The sequence below is a fragment of the Vanellus vanellus genome (assembly GCF_965231255.1).
Source record: "Vanellus vanellus genome assembly, contig: HAP1_SCAFFOLD_2111, whole genome shotgun sequence".
In the NCBI taxonomy this organism is placed as follows: domain Eukaryota; kingdom Metazoa; phylum Chordata; class Aves; order Charadriiformes; family Charadriidae; genus Vanellus; species Vanellus vanellus.
The window spans coordinates 5,189-18,597 of record NW_028128408.1 but is presented as its reverse complement, the minus strand read 5'-3'; the positions used below and the strand labels follow the sequence as shown (position 1 = coordinate 18,597).

The following is a 13,409-nucleotide window of genomic DNA, read 5'->3' as shown; positions in this document are numbered from 1 at the left end:
GGGGGGCTGAGGGGTGTTGGGGGGGCCCTGGGGGGGATTGAGGGGGGGCTTTGGGGGGCAGTGGGGGGGCTCTGGGGGGTATTGGGGGGGGCGGGGAGTATTGGGGGGGGCTGAGGGGTGTTGGGGGGCCCTGGGGGGCATTGGGGGGCGCAGAGTATTGGGGGGGCCCTGAGGGGTGTTGGGGGGGGCCTGAGTGGTGTTGGGGGGCCCTGGAGGGCATTGGGGGGGGTGGGGAGTATTGGGGGGGGCCCTGGGGAGTATTGGGGGTCGCTGTGGGGTACTGGGAGGGCTTTGGGGGGGCAGTGGGGGGGCTCTGGGGCAAGTGGGGGGGCGGGGGGGTAGTTGTGACCCCCGCAGGTGGGGGGGGGTGAGGGCCCCCCCATGTTCCTGAAGGTGCTGTCGCCGCGGGCGGAACTGGGGGGGCTGCGCCGGGGGGGGCTCTATGGGGTGCGCGTCCGCGCCCGCTCCGAAGCCGGATACGGAGACTTCGGCCCCGAAACCGCCGTCACCACCCAGAGCGCCGGTGAGACCCCCCCGCCCCCCCCCCGAGACCCCCTCATCCCTCAGGAGCCCCCCCCGACCCCCCCTACAGGACCCCAATCCCACAGAACCCTCCCCAACCACCCCCCCAGGCCCCCCAGGACCCCCCCACTCCCCCCTGGGACCCCCCAGGAACCCTGGGCCCCCCCAGGAACCCCCATGCCCCCCCGGGACCCCCCAATCCCCCAGGACCCCCCCCGAGACCCCCCAATCCCCCCTGGGCCCCCCCAGGACCCCCCCAACCCCCCCGGGACCCCCCAATCCCCCTGGACCCCCCCAACCCCCCCCAGACTCCCCCACCTCCCCAGGACCCCTTTGGGACCCTGTGGGACCCCCATAACCCCCCCCTGCCCCCCCCAGGCCCCCCCGACACCCCCCCTAACCCCCTGGGACCCCCCGACACCCCCCCAACCCCCCCCCCGACCCTCTGGGACCTCCATAATCCCCCCCCGCACCCCCCCACCCCCCCGGGACCCAGTGGGGACCCTGTGGGAACCCAATAACCCCCCTCGCCCCCCCCATCCCCCCCGACCCCCCCCCCAACCCCCTGGGACCCCCCCAGGCCCCCCCCCGAAACCGTCCTGACTCCCTGGGGACCCCCATAACCCTTCCTTGGGACCCCCCAACCCCCCCCCGGGACCCCTTGGGGACCCCGTGGGACCCCCATAACCCCCCCGGGCCCCCCCGGCCCCCCCCCGGCACTGACGTTTGCCGGCAGAGGGGTCGCGGGGGGAGCCCGGGGGGCTGGTGGCGGGGGCTGCCGCGCTGGGGGGGCTCCTGGTGCTGGCGCTGCTGGCGGGGACCCTCCTCTGCTTCCGGTGAGGGGGGGCCGGGGGGGGCGGGGGGGGCTCGGGGGGGGGGGGGGGAGTGAGTGGGCTCGGGGAGGGGTGTGTTCCTGGGGGGGGGGTCTGAGGTCCTGGGAGGCTCGGGAGGGGCTGAGGGGGCTCTGGGGGGGTCCTGGGGGGGGCTCTGAGGTTCGGGGGGGGCTGAGGGGGCTCTGGGGGGGTCCCGGGGGGGACTCTGAGGTTTGGGGGGGGCTGAGGGAGCTCGGGGGGTCCTGGGGGGTCCCAAGGGGGGGCTCTGGGGGTCCTGGGGGGGCTGAGGGGGGGCTGAGGGGGCTCTGGGGGGGTTTGGGGTCCCGGGGGGGGCTCTGGGGGTCCTGAGAGGTGGCTTAGGGGGTCCCGGGGGGGGCTCTGGGGGGGCTGAGGGGGGGCTGAGGGGGCTCTGGGGGTCCTGAGAGGTGGCTCAGGGGGCCCTGGGGGGTCCCGGGGGGGGCTCTGGGGTCCTGGGGGGGCTGAGGGGGGGCTGAGGGGGTTCTCGGGGGTCCCCATGTCCCCATGTCCCCCCCCCTCAGGCGCCACAGCCGCCGGCACAGGGAGGACGGGGACCGTCACGGCCACCACGGTGAGTGTCCCCTCCCCGTCCCCCTCCCCGGGATGACAACCGCCACCGTGTCCCCATCGGGGGGGGGGGGGGAGGTGTGCTGTCCCCATTCCCGCTGTCCCCGAGTCCCCCCGGTGTCCCCCCCTCCCCGTGGTGACCCCCCCGGTGTCCCCCCCACCCCTCGGGTGACAGCAGTGATGGCACTGTCCCCGTGTCCCCACGGCAGCAGTGGTGGCATTCTGGTGCCCCCGTGTCCCCCCGGTGACAGTGACGGTGATGATGGCGCTGTCCCCGTGTCCCCACATCCCTGGGGATGGCCTCGGTGTCCCCATGTCCCCAAGGTGGCATCCCGGTGTCGCTGTCCCCTGTAAGGGGGGCGAGGGCGGGGCTGGTGTCCCCCGGGGTGGGGGTGACGATGGGGGTGACGGCGGGTGACGATGGCGGCAGGCGGGAAGCTGTACATCGACCCCCTGACCTACGAGGACCCCGGGGTGGCCCTGAGGGACTTCGCGCAGGAGATCGACGTCGCCTGCGTCAAGATCGAGGAGGTCATCGGGGCAGGTGACGTCCCCCGGCCCCGCCCGGCCCCGCCCACACCCCCCGCCCAAACAGTGTCCCCAAGGGTGTCCCTACCGGCGTCCCCAATGGTGGCTCTGTCCCTGTCCCAACTCATGTCCCCATTGATGTCCCCATTGATGTCCCCATTGATGTCCCCATTCATGTCCCCATTCATGTTTCCATTGATGCTCTCATTCATGTCCCCATTGATATTCTCCATGATGTCCCCATTGATGTCCCCGTTCACGTTTCCATTGATGCTCTCATTCACGTCCCCATTGATATCTTCTGGGACGTCCCCGTTGATGTTCTCCATGATGTCCCCATTGATGTCCCCATTGATATTCCGTATGATGTCCCCATTGATGTCCCCATTGATGTGCTCCATGGTGTCCCCATTCACGTCCCCATTGACATTCTCCGTGATATCCCCATTGATGTTCTCCACGACACCCCCATTCACGTCTCCATCGATGTTCTCCTTCACGTCCCCGTTGATATTCTCCGCGATGTCCCCGTTCACGTCCTCCACAGTGTCCCCACTGATGTCCCCACCAACGTCCCCATCCCTGTCCCCACTGGCGTCCCCGCTGTCCCCCACCTTGTCCCCAGGGGAGTTCGGGGCGGTGGGGAGGGCCGCGGGGTGAGCTGTGCCCCCGTGTTGCCCCCAGGGGAGTTCGGGGAGGTGTGCCGGGGGCGGCTGGCGCTGCCGGGGCGCCCCGAGTCGCCGGTGGCGGTGAAGACGCTGAAGGGCGGCGCGGGGGAGCGGCAGCGCCGCGACTTCCTGGGGGAGGCCGCCCGCATGGGGCAGTTCGCCCACCCCAACGTGGTGCGGCTGCGCGGCGTGGTGACCGCCAGCGCCCCCGCCATGATCCTCACCGAGTTCATGGAGAACGGCGCCCTCGACGCCTTCCTGCGGGTACGGGGACACGGGGGGGACGGGGGGACGTTGGGGGACGTTGGGGACATGGGGGACGTGGGGATATGGGGGGATATGGGGAGATACGGGGACGTGGGGACACCACGATCTCACCGAGTTGATGGAGAACGGCGCCCTCGACGCCTTCCTGTGGGTACGGGGACATGGTGGGACACGGGGGGGACGGGGGGACGTCGGGGGACGTTGGGGACGTGGGGGGATATGGGGACGTGGGGATGTGGGGACACCACGATCTCACCAAGTTGATGGAGAACGGCGCCCTCGACGCCTTCCTGCGGGTACGGGGACACGGGGGGACACGGGGGGGACGGGGGGACGTCGGGGGACGTTGGGGACGTGGGGGGATATGGGGACGTGGGGATGTGGGGATGTGGGGGCACCACGATCTCACCGAGTTGATGGAGAACGGCGCCCTCAACGCCTTCCTGTGGGTATGGGGACATGGTGGGACACAGGGGGGACGTGGGGACATCGGGGGACGTTGGGGACTTGCGGGGACATTGGGGACGTGGGGATGTGGGGACACAGGGGGGACACGGGGAGGTGGGGACACCGTGATGCTCATCAAGTCCATGGAGAGCGGTGCCCTCAACCCCTTCCCGTGGGTGTGGGGACACCGGGGAACGTGGGGAGGACACTGGGGGGACGTGGGGACACGAGAGGGGACGTGGGGACACGAGAGGGGACATGGGGGGGGTGGGGGGACACAGGGGGCATCAGGGCCATGGGGGGACATCAGTGGGGGGACGTGGAGGACACAGAGGACCGCGAGGGGACGTGTGGGATCTGTGACACGCGTGACGCGGGGGGCGGCGTGGTGACACGGCGGACACAGGGGGACACGGGGGACGCCCTTCCCCGAGGGGAGGTGACCCTGTCCCCCGCCCTCCCCCCCCCAGGGCCGGGTGGGGACGCTGGGGACGCTGCAGCTGGTGGCCATGCTGCGGGGCATCGCGGCGGGGATGCGGTACCTGGCGGAGACGGGCTTCGTGCACCGCGACCTCGCCGCCCGCAACATCCTGGTGGACGCCCAACTGGTCTGCAAAGTCTCCGACTTCGGGCTCTCCCGCGCCCTGGAGGAGGAGAGCTCGGCCGACCCCACCTACACCAGCTCCCTGGTGAGGGGGGCACGGGGGGGCTGCCCACAGGAGTGGGTCCTCCCCTGGGGTTGGGGTCCCACCAGGGTTGGGGTCTCTCAAGGGTTGGGGTCCCACCAGGGTTGGGGCTCCCCATGGTTGGGGTTCTCACCTGGGGTTGGGGTCCCACCAGGGTTGGGGTCTCTCCATGGTTGGGGTCTCTCCACAGTTGGGGTCCCACCAGGGTTGGGGTCCCACCACGGTTGGGGTCTCTCAAAGGTTGGGGTCCCATCGGGGTTGGGTCTCACCATGGTTGGGGTCCTCACCTGGGGTTGGGGTCCCACCAGGGTTGGGGTCTCTCAAGGGTTGGGTCCCACCAGAGTTGGGGCTCCCCATGGTTGGGGTCCTCACCTGGGGTTGGGGTCCCACCGGGGTTGGGGTCCCAGCAGGGTTGGGGTCTCTCAAGGGTTGAAGTTCTCTGGGGTTGGGGTGTCTCAAGCGTTGGGGTTCTCCTGGTGGTTGGGGTCCCACCAGGATTGGGGTCCCATCAGGGTTGGGGCTCTCCATGGTTGGGGTCTCTCCACAGTTGGGGTCCCTCCAGGGTTGGGGGTCCCACCAGGGTTGGGGTCTCTCCACAGTTGGGGTCCCTCCAGGGTTGGGGGTCCCACCAGGGTTGGGGGTCCCACCAGGGTTGGGGTCCCACCACGGTTGGTGCCCCTCAAGGATTTGGGGTCTCCCGTCCAGCGAGGGGGGTCCCTCAGGAGGTGGGTTCTCCTGGAGGGATGGGGTTGGTTTTGGGGGGGGGTGTGGTGTGTCCCCATGTCCCCCCGTGTCCCCCCGGCCACCGGTGTCCCCCGTGACCCCCCTCTGTGGACAGGGGGGGAAGATCCCCATCCGGTGGACGGCGCCGGAGGCCATCGCCTTCCGCAAGTTCACCTCCGCCAGCGACGCGTGGAGCTACGGCATCGTCCTGTGGGAGGTGATGTCCTTCGGGGAGAGGCCCTACTGGGACATGTCCAACCAGGACGTGAGTCGGGGGGACGCGGGGGGGGGGGACACATGGGGGGAGACCACCACGCGGGTGTCCGGGTCCCCCCAAAGTCCCTCTGTCCCCACCAGGACAAACGGTGTCCTTATGGGTCGTGGGGGGGTGATGGGGGTGGCCCCAACTCCCGGTTCCTCCTGGGGGGGGTCATGGGGGGGGGATGTTCGTGGAGGGGTCATGGGGGGGTTATGGGGGTCCCCATCTCCTGGTCCCTCATTGGGGGGGGTCATGGGGGGGTTGGGGGGGTGTCCACGGGGGGGTTATGGGGAGGGATGTCCATGGGGGGGTATTGGGGGGGTTATGGGGGTCCACTGGAGGTGTTGGGGGGGGGAGGAGGGGGGCAGAGCCACGGGGAGGGACCCCCCCCCAGCGTCCGGGTGGCAGGTGTGGGGCAGAGACTGTTGGAGCCTCGTTAGGGGCAGGTGGGGGTAATTAGGGGGTAATTAGCCCTGGGCAGCCGGGAGGGGGCCCAGCTGCCCCGGACATGTGGGTCCCCGGTAGGTCGGGGGGTCCCCTGGGGTCCTGGGGGCCACGGGAGGGGGTTTGGGGGGGCCCTGATGTGTGGGTCCCTTATGGGGCAGGGATTCCCCAGACCCTCCATGGGGCAGAGGGTCCCCCGGACACGTGGGTCCCCGTGGGGTGGGGGTTATGGGGTGCTATGGGGCTGATCCCGACCCGTGGGTCCCTGGTTGGGGGTCCTGGATACCTGGGTCCGCTATGGGGCAGGGGCTTTGTGGGGTCCTCTATGGGGCAGGGGGTCCCCTGGACATCTGGGTCCCCCCCAGATGCCTGGGTCCGCTATGGGGCAGGGCCTTTGTGGGGTCCTCTATGGGGAAGGGGGTCCCCTGGACATCTGGGTCCCCCCCAGACGCCTGGGTCTGCTATGGGGCAGGGCCTTTGTGGGCTCCTCCATGGGGCAGGAGGTTATGGGGCGCTGTGGGGCTGATCCAGACCCATGGCCCCCTGGTTGGGGGTCCCGGCCGCGTGGGTCCCCTGAGGACACGTCCTGTGTGTCCCCCCCGCAGGTGATCAACGCCATCGAGCAGGACTACCGCCTGCCGCCCCCCCCGCGCTGCCCCATGGCGCTGCACCGCCTCATGTTGGACTGTTGGCAGCGCGACCGCAACGCGCGGCCCCGATTCCCCGACATCGTCAGCGCCCTCGACCGCCTCATCCGCCACCCCGCCGCCCTCCGCGTCACCGCCCCCGACACCCACCGGTGCGCCTGGGCCGGGGGGGGGGCCCCAGGGCGGCCGGGTTCGTGGCCGGGGGGTCCCAGAGGGCTGCGTGCCCTTGGGGTGGGGGTTATGGGGCGCTGTGGGGCTGATCTGGACACCTGGGGCCAAGGGTGGGGGTCCCGGACATGTGGGTCCTCTACGGGGTGGGGGTTATGGGGCGCTGTGGGGCTGATCTGGACACCCTGGGCAATGGGTGGGGGTCCCAGGATGTGTGAGTCCCCTATGGGGTGGGGGTTATGGGGCGCTGTGGGGCTGATCTGGACACCCGGGGCCAAGGGTGGGGGTCCCGGACATGTGGGTCCTCTACGGGGTGGGGGTTATGGGGCGCTGTGGGGCTGATCTGGACACCCTGGGCAATGGGTGGGGGTCCCAGGATGTGTGAGTCCCCTATGGGGTGGGGGTTATGGGGCGCTGTGGGGCTGATCTGGACACCCGGGGCCAAGGGTGGGGGTCCCGGACATGTGGGTCCTCTACGGGGTGGGGGTTATGGGGTGCTGTGGGGCTGATCTGGACACCCGGGGCCAAGGGTGGGGGTCCCAGGATGTGTGAGTCCCCTATGGGGTGGGGGTTATGGGGTGCTGTGGGGCTGATCTGGACACCCGGGGCCAAGGGTGGGGGTCCCAGACATGTGAGTCCCCTATGGGGTGGGGGTTATGGGGCGCTGTGGGGCTGATCTACCAAGGGTGGGGGTCCTGGACATGTGAGTCCTCTATGGGGTGGGGGTTATGGGGCGCTGTGGGGCTGATCTGAACACCTGGGGCCAAGGGTGGGGGTCCCGGACATGTGGGTCCTCTACGGGGTGGGGGTTATGGGGCGCTGTGGGGCTGATCTACCAAGGGTGGGGGTCCTGGACATGTGAGTCCTCTATGGGGTGGGGGTTATGGGGCGCTGTGGGGCTGATCTAGACACCTGGGGCCAAGGGTAGGGGTCCCGGACACGTGGGCCCCCTATGGGGCAGGGGCTTTGTGGGCTTGTCTATGGGGCAGGGTGTTCCCCAGACGTGTGGGTCCCCTATGGGGTGGAGGTTATGGGGCGCTGTGGGGCTGAGCCCGTGCCCGTGCCCCACAGGCCGTCGCCCCCCCGGCTGGCGCAGCCCGGCCCCCCCGCCCCCCCCGGGCCCCCCTTCGCCTCCGTGGGCGAATGGCTCCGCACTCTCCAGTTGGGCCGATACGAAGAGACCTTCAGCAGCGCCGGAGTCACCAGTCTGGAGCTGCTGCCGCGGCTGCGCAGCGAGTGCGGGGCACGGGGGGCACGGGGGGCTATGGGGGGCTATGGGGGGCATGGGGGGCACAGGGGGCACGGGGGGCTATGGGGGGCACGGGGGGCAAGGGGGGCAAGGGGGGCACGGGGGGATATGGGGGGCATGGGGGGATATGGGGGGATATGGGGGGCACGGGGGGCACGGGGGGCTATGGGGGGCTATGGGGGGCACAGGGGGCACAGGGGGCACGGGGGGCTATGGGGGGCACAGGGGGCTATGGGGGGCTATGGGGGGCATGGGGGGCATGGGGGGCACGGGGGGCACAGGGGGCTATGGGGGGATATGGGGGGATATGGGGGGCATGGGGGGCATGGGGGGATATGGGGGGCATGGGGGGCACGGGGGGCTATGGGGGGCACGGGGGGCACAGGGGGCACGGGGGGCTATGGGGGGCACAGGGGGCTATGGGGGGCATGGGGGGCATGGGGGGCATGGGGGGATATGGGGGGCACAGGGGGATATGGGGGGCACGGGGGGCTATGGGGGGCTATGGGGGGCACGGGGGGCACAGGGGGCTATGGGGGGCTATGGGGGGCACAGGGGGCACGGGGGGCTATGGGGGGCACGGGGGGCTATGGGGGGCTATGGGGGGCATGGGGGGATATGGGGGGATATGGGGGGATATGGGGGGCATGGGGGGATATGGGGGGATACGGGGGGCACAGGGGGATATGGGGGGAACGGGGGGCATGGGGGGATATGGGGGACATGGGGGGATATGGGGGGATATGGGGGCACGGGGGGCACGGGGGGCTATGGGGGGATACGGGGGGACATGGGGGGACATGGGGGGCACGGGGGGATATGGGGGGATATGGGGGGCACAGGGGGATGTGGGGGGCACGGGGGGAACGGGGGGGCACAGGGGGGCATGGGGGGAATGGGGGGTATAGGGGACATGGGGGAATGTGGGGGGCTGTGGGGGGACGTGGGGGTGTGGGGTGCTATGGGGGACACGGGGTTCGTTAGGGGACATGGGGGGGACGTGGGGTCATTGGGGGACATGGGGGGATGTGGGGACACGGGGGGGGTGTGGGGGGACATATGGGGGATGGGGGACAGGAGGACACGGGGGGTCATTGGGGGGTGCGGGAGGATATGTGGGATACGGGACGTGGGGGGACGTGGGGGGGGTGGGAGGGGGGTGTGGGGACACGGGGGGGCCGCGGGAGGCGGCGCTGACGCCCATCCCCCCCCCGCAGGGACCTGCTGCGCATGGGGGTGACGCTGCCCGGCCACCAGCAGCGCATCCTCGACAGCGCCCGCAGCCTCCACGGCCCCCCCAAGGGGGACCCCCCCTTCTGAGCGCCCCCCCGCCGCGGCCCCGCCCGGGCCAAGATGGCCACCGGGGCGCCACCCACCCCTTCCAAGGGGCTCGGCCCCCGTTGAGTCACCAAGATGGCCGCCGGGCCAAGATGGCCGCCACAAGATGGCCGCCAAACCAAGATGGCCGCCAAACCAAGATGGCCACCAAACCAAGATGGCCGCCAAACCAAGATGGCCGCCAAACCAAGATGGCCGCCAAACCAAGATGGCCGCCACAAGATGGCCGCCAAACCAAGATGGCCGCCAAACCAAGATGGCCGCCTCGTGCCACGCCCCGTTACCCCACAGCATGACTTTTTGCCCCGTGACGTCACAGTGACGTCACCCGCGCCGATGACATCGCCGCCCGCGGGCTCCAGGTTGGTGATGTCAGCGGGGAGGCGAGGCCGTGGGCGGGGCCTGCTGCGTGACATCACCCCAACCCCACCCCGCCCCCCACCCCCCGCCGTGCGCCGCCCGTGATGTCACCGCCCGTGACCTCAGCGCCGCCCCTCCCTGGTGATGTCATAATGGCCCGATGACGTCGCGGCTCGTCGGCCCCGCCCGGCGAACCGGAGGGGGCGGGGAAGGCCGCGCCCAAAGGGGTGTGGCCTGAAGTGGGGCGGGGCCCGAGTGGGTGGAGCCTGGAGTGGGCGTGGACTGATCGGGCGGTGGCCGGTGTGGGGGTGGCCTGGGTGGGTGTGGCCCAGGCAGGCGTGGTCCCAGTGGGCGGAGCCGGATTGGGCGTGGCGCGGGCGGGCGGGGCCCCCTCAGTGCCTTTATTGGTTTTGTCGCCCCTTTTTTGCCCCATTGCGGTAATTTGTGCCCCGAAGTCGGAGACAATAAAGGCGGCGCCGGCGGCTGCCACGCCCGCCCCATGCAAATGAGGGGGCGGGGCCGGGGAGGGGGCGTGTCCCCGTCTCACAGGGTCCCCTCGGCCGCCACCAGCCCCAGTGTCCCCCTGTCCCCGAGGCCACCACAGTCCCAACCGTCCCCATTGTCCCCAAGGCCACCACGGTCTCCAGTGTCCCCGGGGCCACCACGGTCCCAACTGTCCCCACGGTCTCCAGGGCCACCATACTCCCAGGTGTCCCCCCTGTCCCCAAGGCCACCCCGGTCCCTGCTGCCCCCATGGTCTCTACTGTCCCTCAAGGCCACCACGGTCCCAACCGTCCCCATTGTCCCCACGGTCTCCAGTGTCCCCGGGGCCACCACGGTCCCAACTGTCCCCACGGTCTCCAGGGCCACCATACTCCCAGGTGTCCCCCTTGTCCCCAAGGCCACCACGGTCCCAACCATCCCCAGTGTCCCCAAGGCCACCCCGGTCCCTGCTGCCCCCATGGTCTCTACTGTCCCTCAAGGCCACCACGGTCCCAACCGTCCCCATTGTCCCCACGGTCTCCAGTGTCCCCGGGGCCACCATGGTCCCAGCTGTCCCCATGGTCTCCAGGGCCACCATACTCCCAGGTGTCCCCCTTGTCCCCAAGGCCACCACGGTCCCAACCGTCCCCATTGTCCCCAAGGCCACCCCGGTCCCTGCTGCCCCCATGGTCTCTACTGTCCCTCAAGGCCACCACGGTCCCAACCGTCCCCATTGTCCCCACGGTCTCCAGTGTCCCCGGGGCCACCATAGTCTCCAGTGTCCCCAAGGCCACCACGGTCCCAACTGTCCCCATGGTCTCCAGGGCCACCATAGTCCCAGGTGTCCCCCTTGTCCCCAAGGCCACCATAGTCCCAGGTGTCCCCATAGTCCCAGCTGTCCCCCTTGTCCCCAAGGCCACCACAGTCCCAACTGTCCCCCTTGTCCCCGAGGCCACCACGGTCCCAACCGTCCCCATTGTCCCCACGGTCTCCAGTGTCCCCGGGGCCACCATAGTCTCCAGTGTCCCCAAGGCCACCACGGTCCCAACTGTCCCCATGGTCTCCAGGGCCACCATAGTCCCAGGTGTCCCCCTTGTCCCCAAGGCCACCATAGTCCCAGGTGTCCCCATAGTCCCAGCTGTCCCCCTTGTCCCCAAGGCCACCACAGTCCCAACTGTCCCCCTTGTCCCCGAGGCCACCACGGTCTCCAGTGTCCCCATAGTCCCAGCTGTCCCCCTTGTCCCCGAGGCCACCACGGTCCCAGCTGTCCCCACGGTCTCCAGCGTCCCCAGGGCCACCACGATCCCAGCTTTCCCCAGTGTCCCCCCTGTCCCCAAGGCCACCCCGGTCCCTGCTGCCCCCATGGTCTCTACTGTCCCTCAAGGCCACCACGGTCCCAACCGTCCCCAGTGTCCCCACGGTCTCCAGTGTCCCCGGGGCCACCATAGTCTCCAGTGTCCCCAAGGCCACCACGGTCCCAACTGTCCCCATGGTCTCCAGGGCCACCATACTCCCAGGTGTCCCCCTTGTCCCCAAGGCCACCATAGTCCCAGGTGTCCCCATAGTCCCAGCTGTCCCCCTTGTCCCCGAGACCACCACGGTCCCAGCTGTCCCCATGGTCTCCAGCGTCCCCAGGGCCACCACGGTCCCAACCGTCCCCATCGTCCCCACGTTCTCCGACGTCCCCGAGGCCACCGTGGCCGCAGATGTCCCCCCGGTCCCCGTTGTCCCCCCGCCCCCAGAGGTCCCCACGGTCCCAGGCGTCCCCGGCCAGCGCCCCGGCCGTCCCCTGCAGGGTCCAGGCCAGCAGGGCCAGGCGCAGGCGGAGGTGGCCGCTGTCCCCAGGCGTCCCCCGGCCGTGTCCCCTCCCCAGCCGGGCCACCAGCGCTGGCAGTGTGTGGTCCCCACGGCCCAGCAGCACGTGGCGGAAGGGGGTGACCAGAGGGGACACGAAGGGGGACAGGAGTGAGGCCTCCGCCTGGGGACGGGGACACGGTCAGTGGGGTGGGGACACGGTTGATGGGGACGTGGTCAATGGGGTGGGGATGGGGATGGGGATGGGACGGGGACGTGGTCAATGGGGTGGGGACACCATCAATGGGACAGGGACGGGGTTGGGGACATGGTTGATGGTGATGTGGTCAATGGGATGGGGACAAGGACAGGGATGAGGTTGGGGACATGGTCAATGGGGTGGGGACACCATCAATGGGGTGGGGATGGGGACAGGGACGTGGTCAATGGGGTGGGGACACCATCAATGGGACAGGGATGGGGTGGGGACAGGGACAGGGACGGGGATGGGGATGTGGTTGATGGTGACGTGGTCAATGGGGTGGGGATGGGATGGGGATGGGGTTGGGGACATGGTCAATGGGGTGGGGACACCATCAATGGGACAGGGACGGGGTTGGGGACACCATCAATGGGGTGAGGACGGGGTTGGGGCCAGCGCTGACGTCACTCACGGCCATGACGCGGCCGTTGAAGCCGCGGTTGAGGCGCTCGTTGGTGCCTTCGGAACCCGCCATCTCCCGGCGCAGCCGCTCGGCCGCCCGCACCACCTCCCCCCGCGCCGACGACAGACACTGCAGCGACAGCCCCCGCCCCTGCGGGAGGTCCGGGGACGCCCCCGTCACCTACTGGGCCATACTGGGCCATACTGGGCCAAACTGGGCTGACCCGGAGGGGCGCCAGGAGGCGCAGCAGCGCGTCCCCCAGGGCACAGGGGTGCAGGGACAGTCCCAGTGTCCCCCCGTGTCCCCCTGTGCCCTCCCGGTGTCCCCCAGTGCCCTCCTCGTGCCATACTGGGCCATACTGGGCCATACTGGTCTGACCTGCAGGGGCACCAGGCAGCACAGCAGCATGTCTCCCAGTGCACAGGGGTCAAGGGGCAGCCCCAGTGTCCCCCAGTACCCTCCCAGTGTCCCCCGGTGTCCCCCAGTGCCCCCTCCCCACGCCATACTGGTCCATACTGGTCCGTACTGGTCCCTACTGGTCTGACCTGCAGGGGTGCCATGCGCCGCAGCAGCGCGTCGCCCAGGGCGCCGGGGTCGAGGGGCAGGCGGGCGTCGTGGCCCAGGCGCAGCAGCAGCTGTGCGGCCACCGCGGCCACCGCTCGGGCCACCGCCGGCAGCCGCCCCCGCAGCCGCCCCTGCAGCCGCCCCAGCGTGTCCTCGCGTGTCCCCAGCGCCGCCCGCGA

General features: G+C 70.4%; 2 protein-coding genes across 2 annotated transcripts; one reads left to right on the top strand and one right to left on the bottom strand.

Annotated features, from left to right (window-relative positions):
• The first annotated feature begins 361 nt into the window (after positions 1-361).
• LOC309684487 (ephrin type-B receptor 4-like) lies at positions 362-9,477 on the top strand. Its single transcript, XM_082500389.1, has 10 exons — positions 362-523; positions 1,259-1,358; positions 1,895-1,944; positions 2,371-2,484; positions 3,153-3,400; positions 4,321-4,539; positions 5,375-5,524; positions 6,568-6,761; positions 7,849-8,013; positions 9,244-9,477. The coding sequence occupies exons 1-10, from the start codon at positions 382-384 to the stop codon at positions 9,344-9,346; spliced, it is 1,485 nt and encodes a 494-aa protein (XP_082356515.1). The 5' UTR covers positions 362-381; the 3' UTR covers positions 9,347-9,477.
• Positions 9,478-11,948: 2,471 nt separating this feature from the next.
• LOC309684488 (transferrin receptor protein 2-like) lies at positions 11,949-12,849 on the bottom strand (the record flags this gene model as incomplete). The annotated part of the gene is made up of 2 exons (XM_082500390.1): positions 12,676-12,849; positions 11,949-12,185 (listed from the first exon to the last, which is right to left on the bottom strand). Coding segments are annotated over exons 1-2 (300 nt in total), but the record flags the coding sequence as incomplete, so codon positions are not given.
• Positions 12,850-13,409: the final 560 nt, after the last annotated feature.

Bases quoted from the DNA above. Each gene is read 5' to 3' on its own strand.
- LOC309684487 (XM_082500389.1), top strand. From the start codon at position 382: ATGTTCCTGAAGGTGCTGTCGCCGCGGGCGGAACTGGGGGGGCTGCGC. The intron at 1,359-1,894 runs GTGAGGGGGGGC...CCCCCCCCTCAG, and splicing joins GGGACCCTCCTCTGCTTCCG to GCGCCACAGCCGCCGGCACA. The intron at 8,014-9,243 runs GTGCGGGGCACG...CCCCCCCCGCAG, and splicing joins CTGCCGCGGCTGCGCAGCGA to GGACCTGCTGCGCATGGGGG.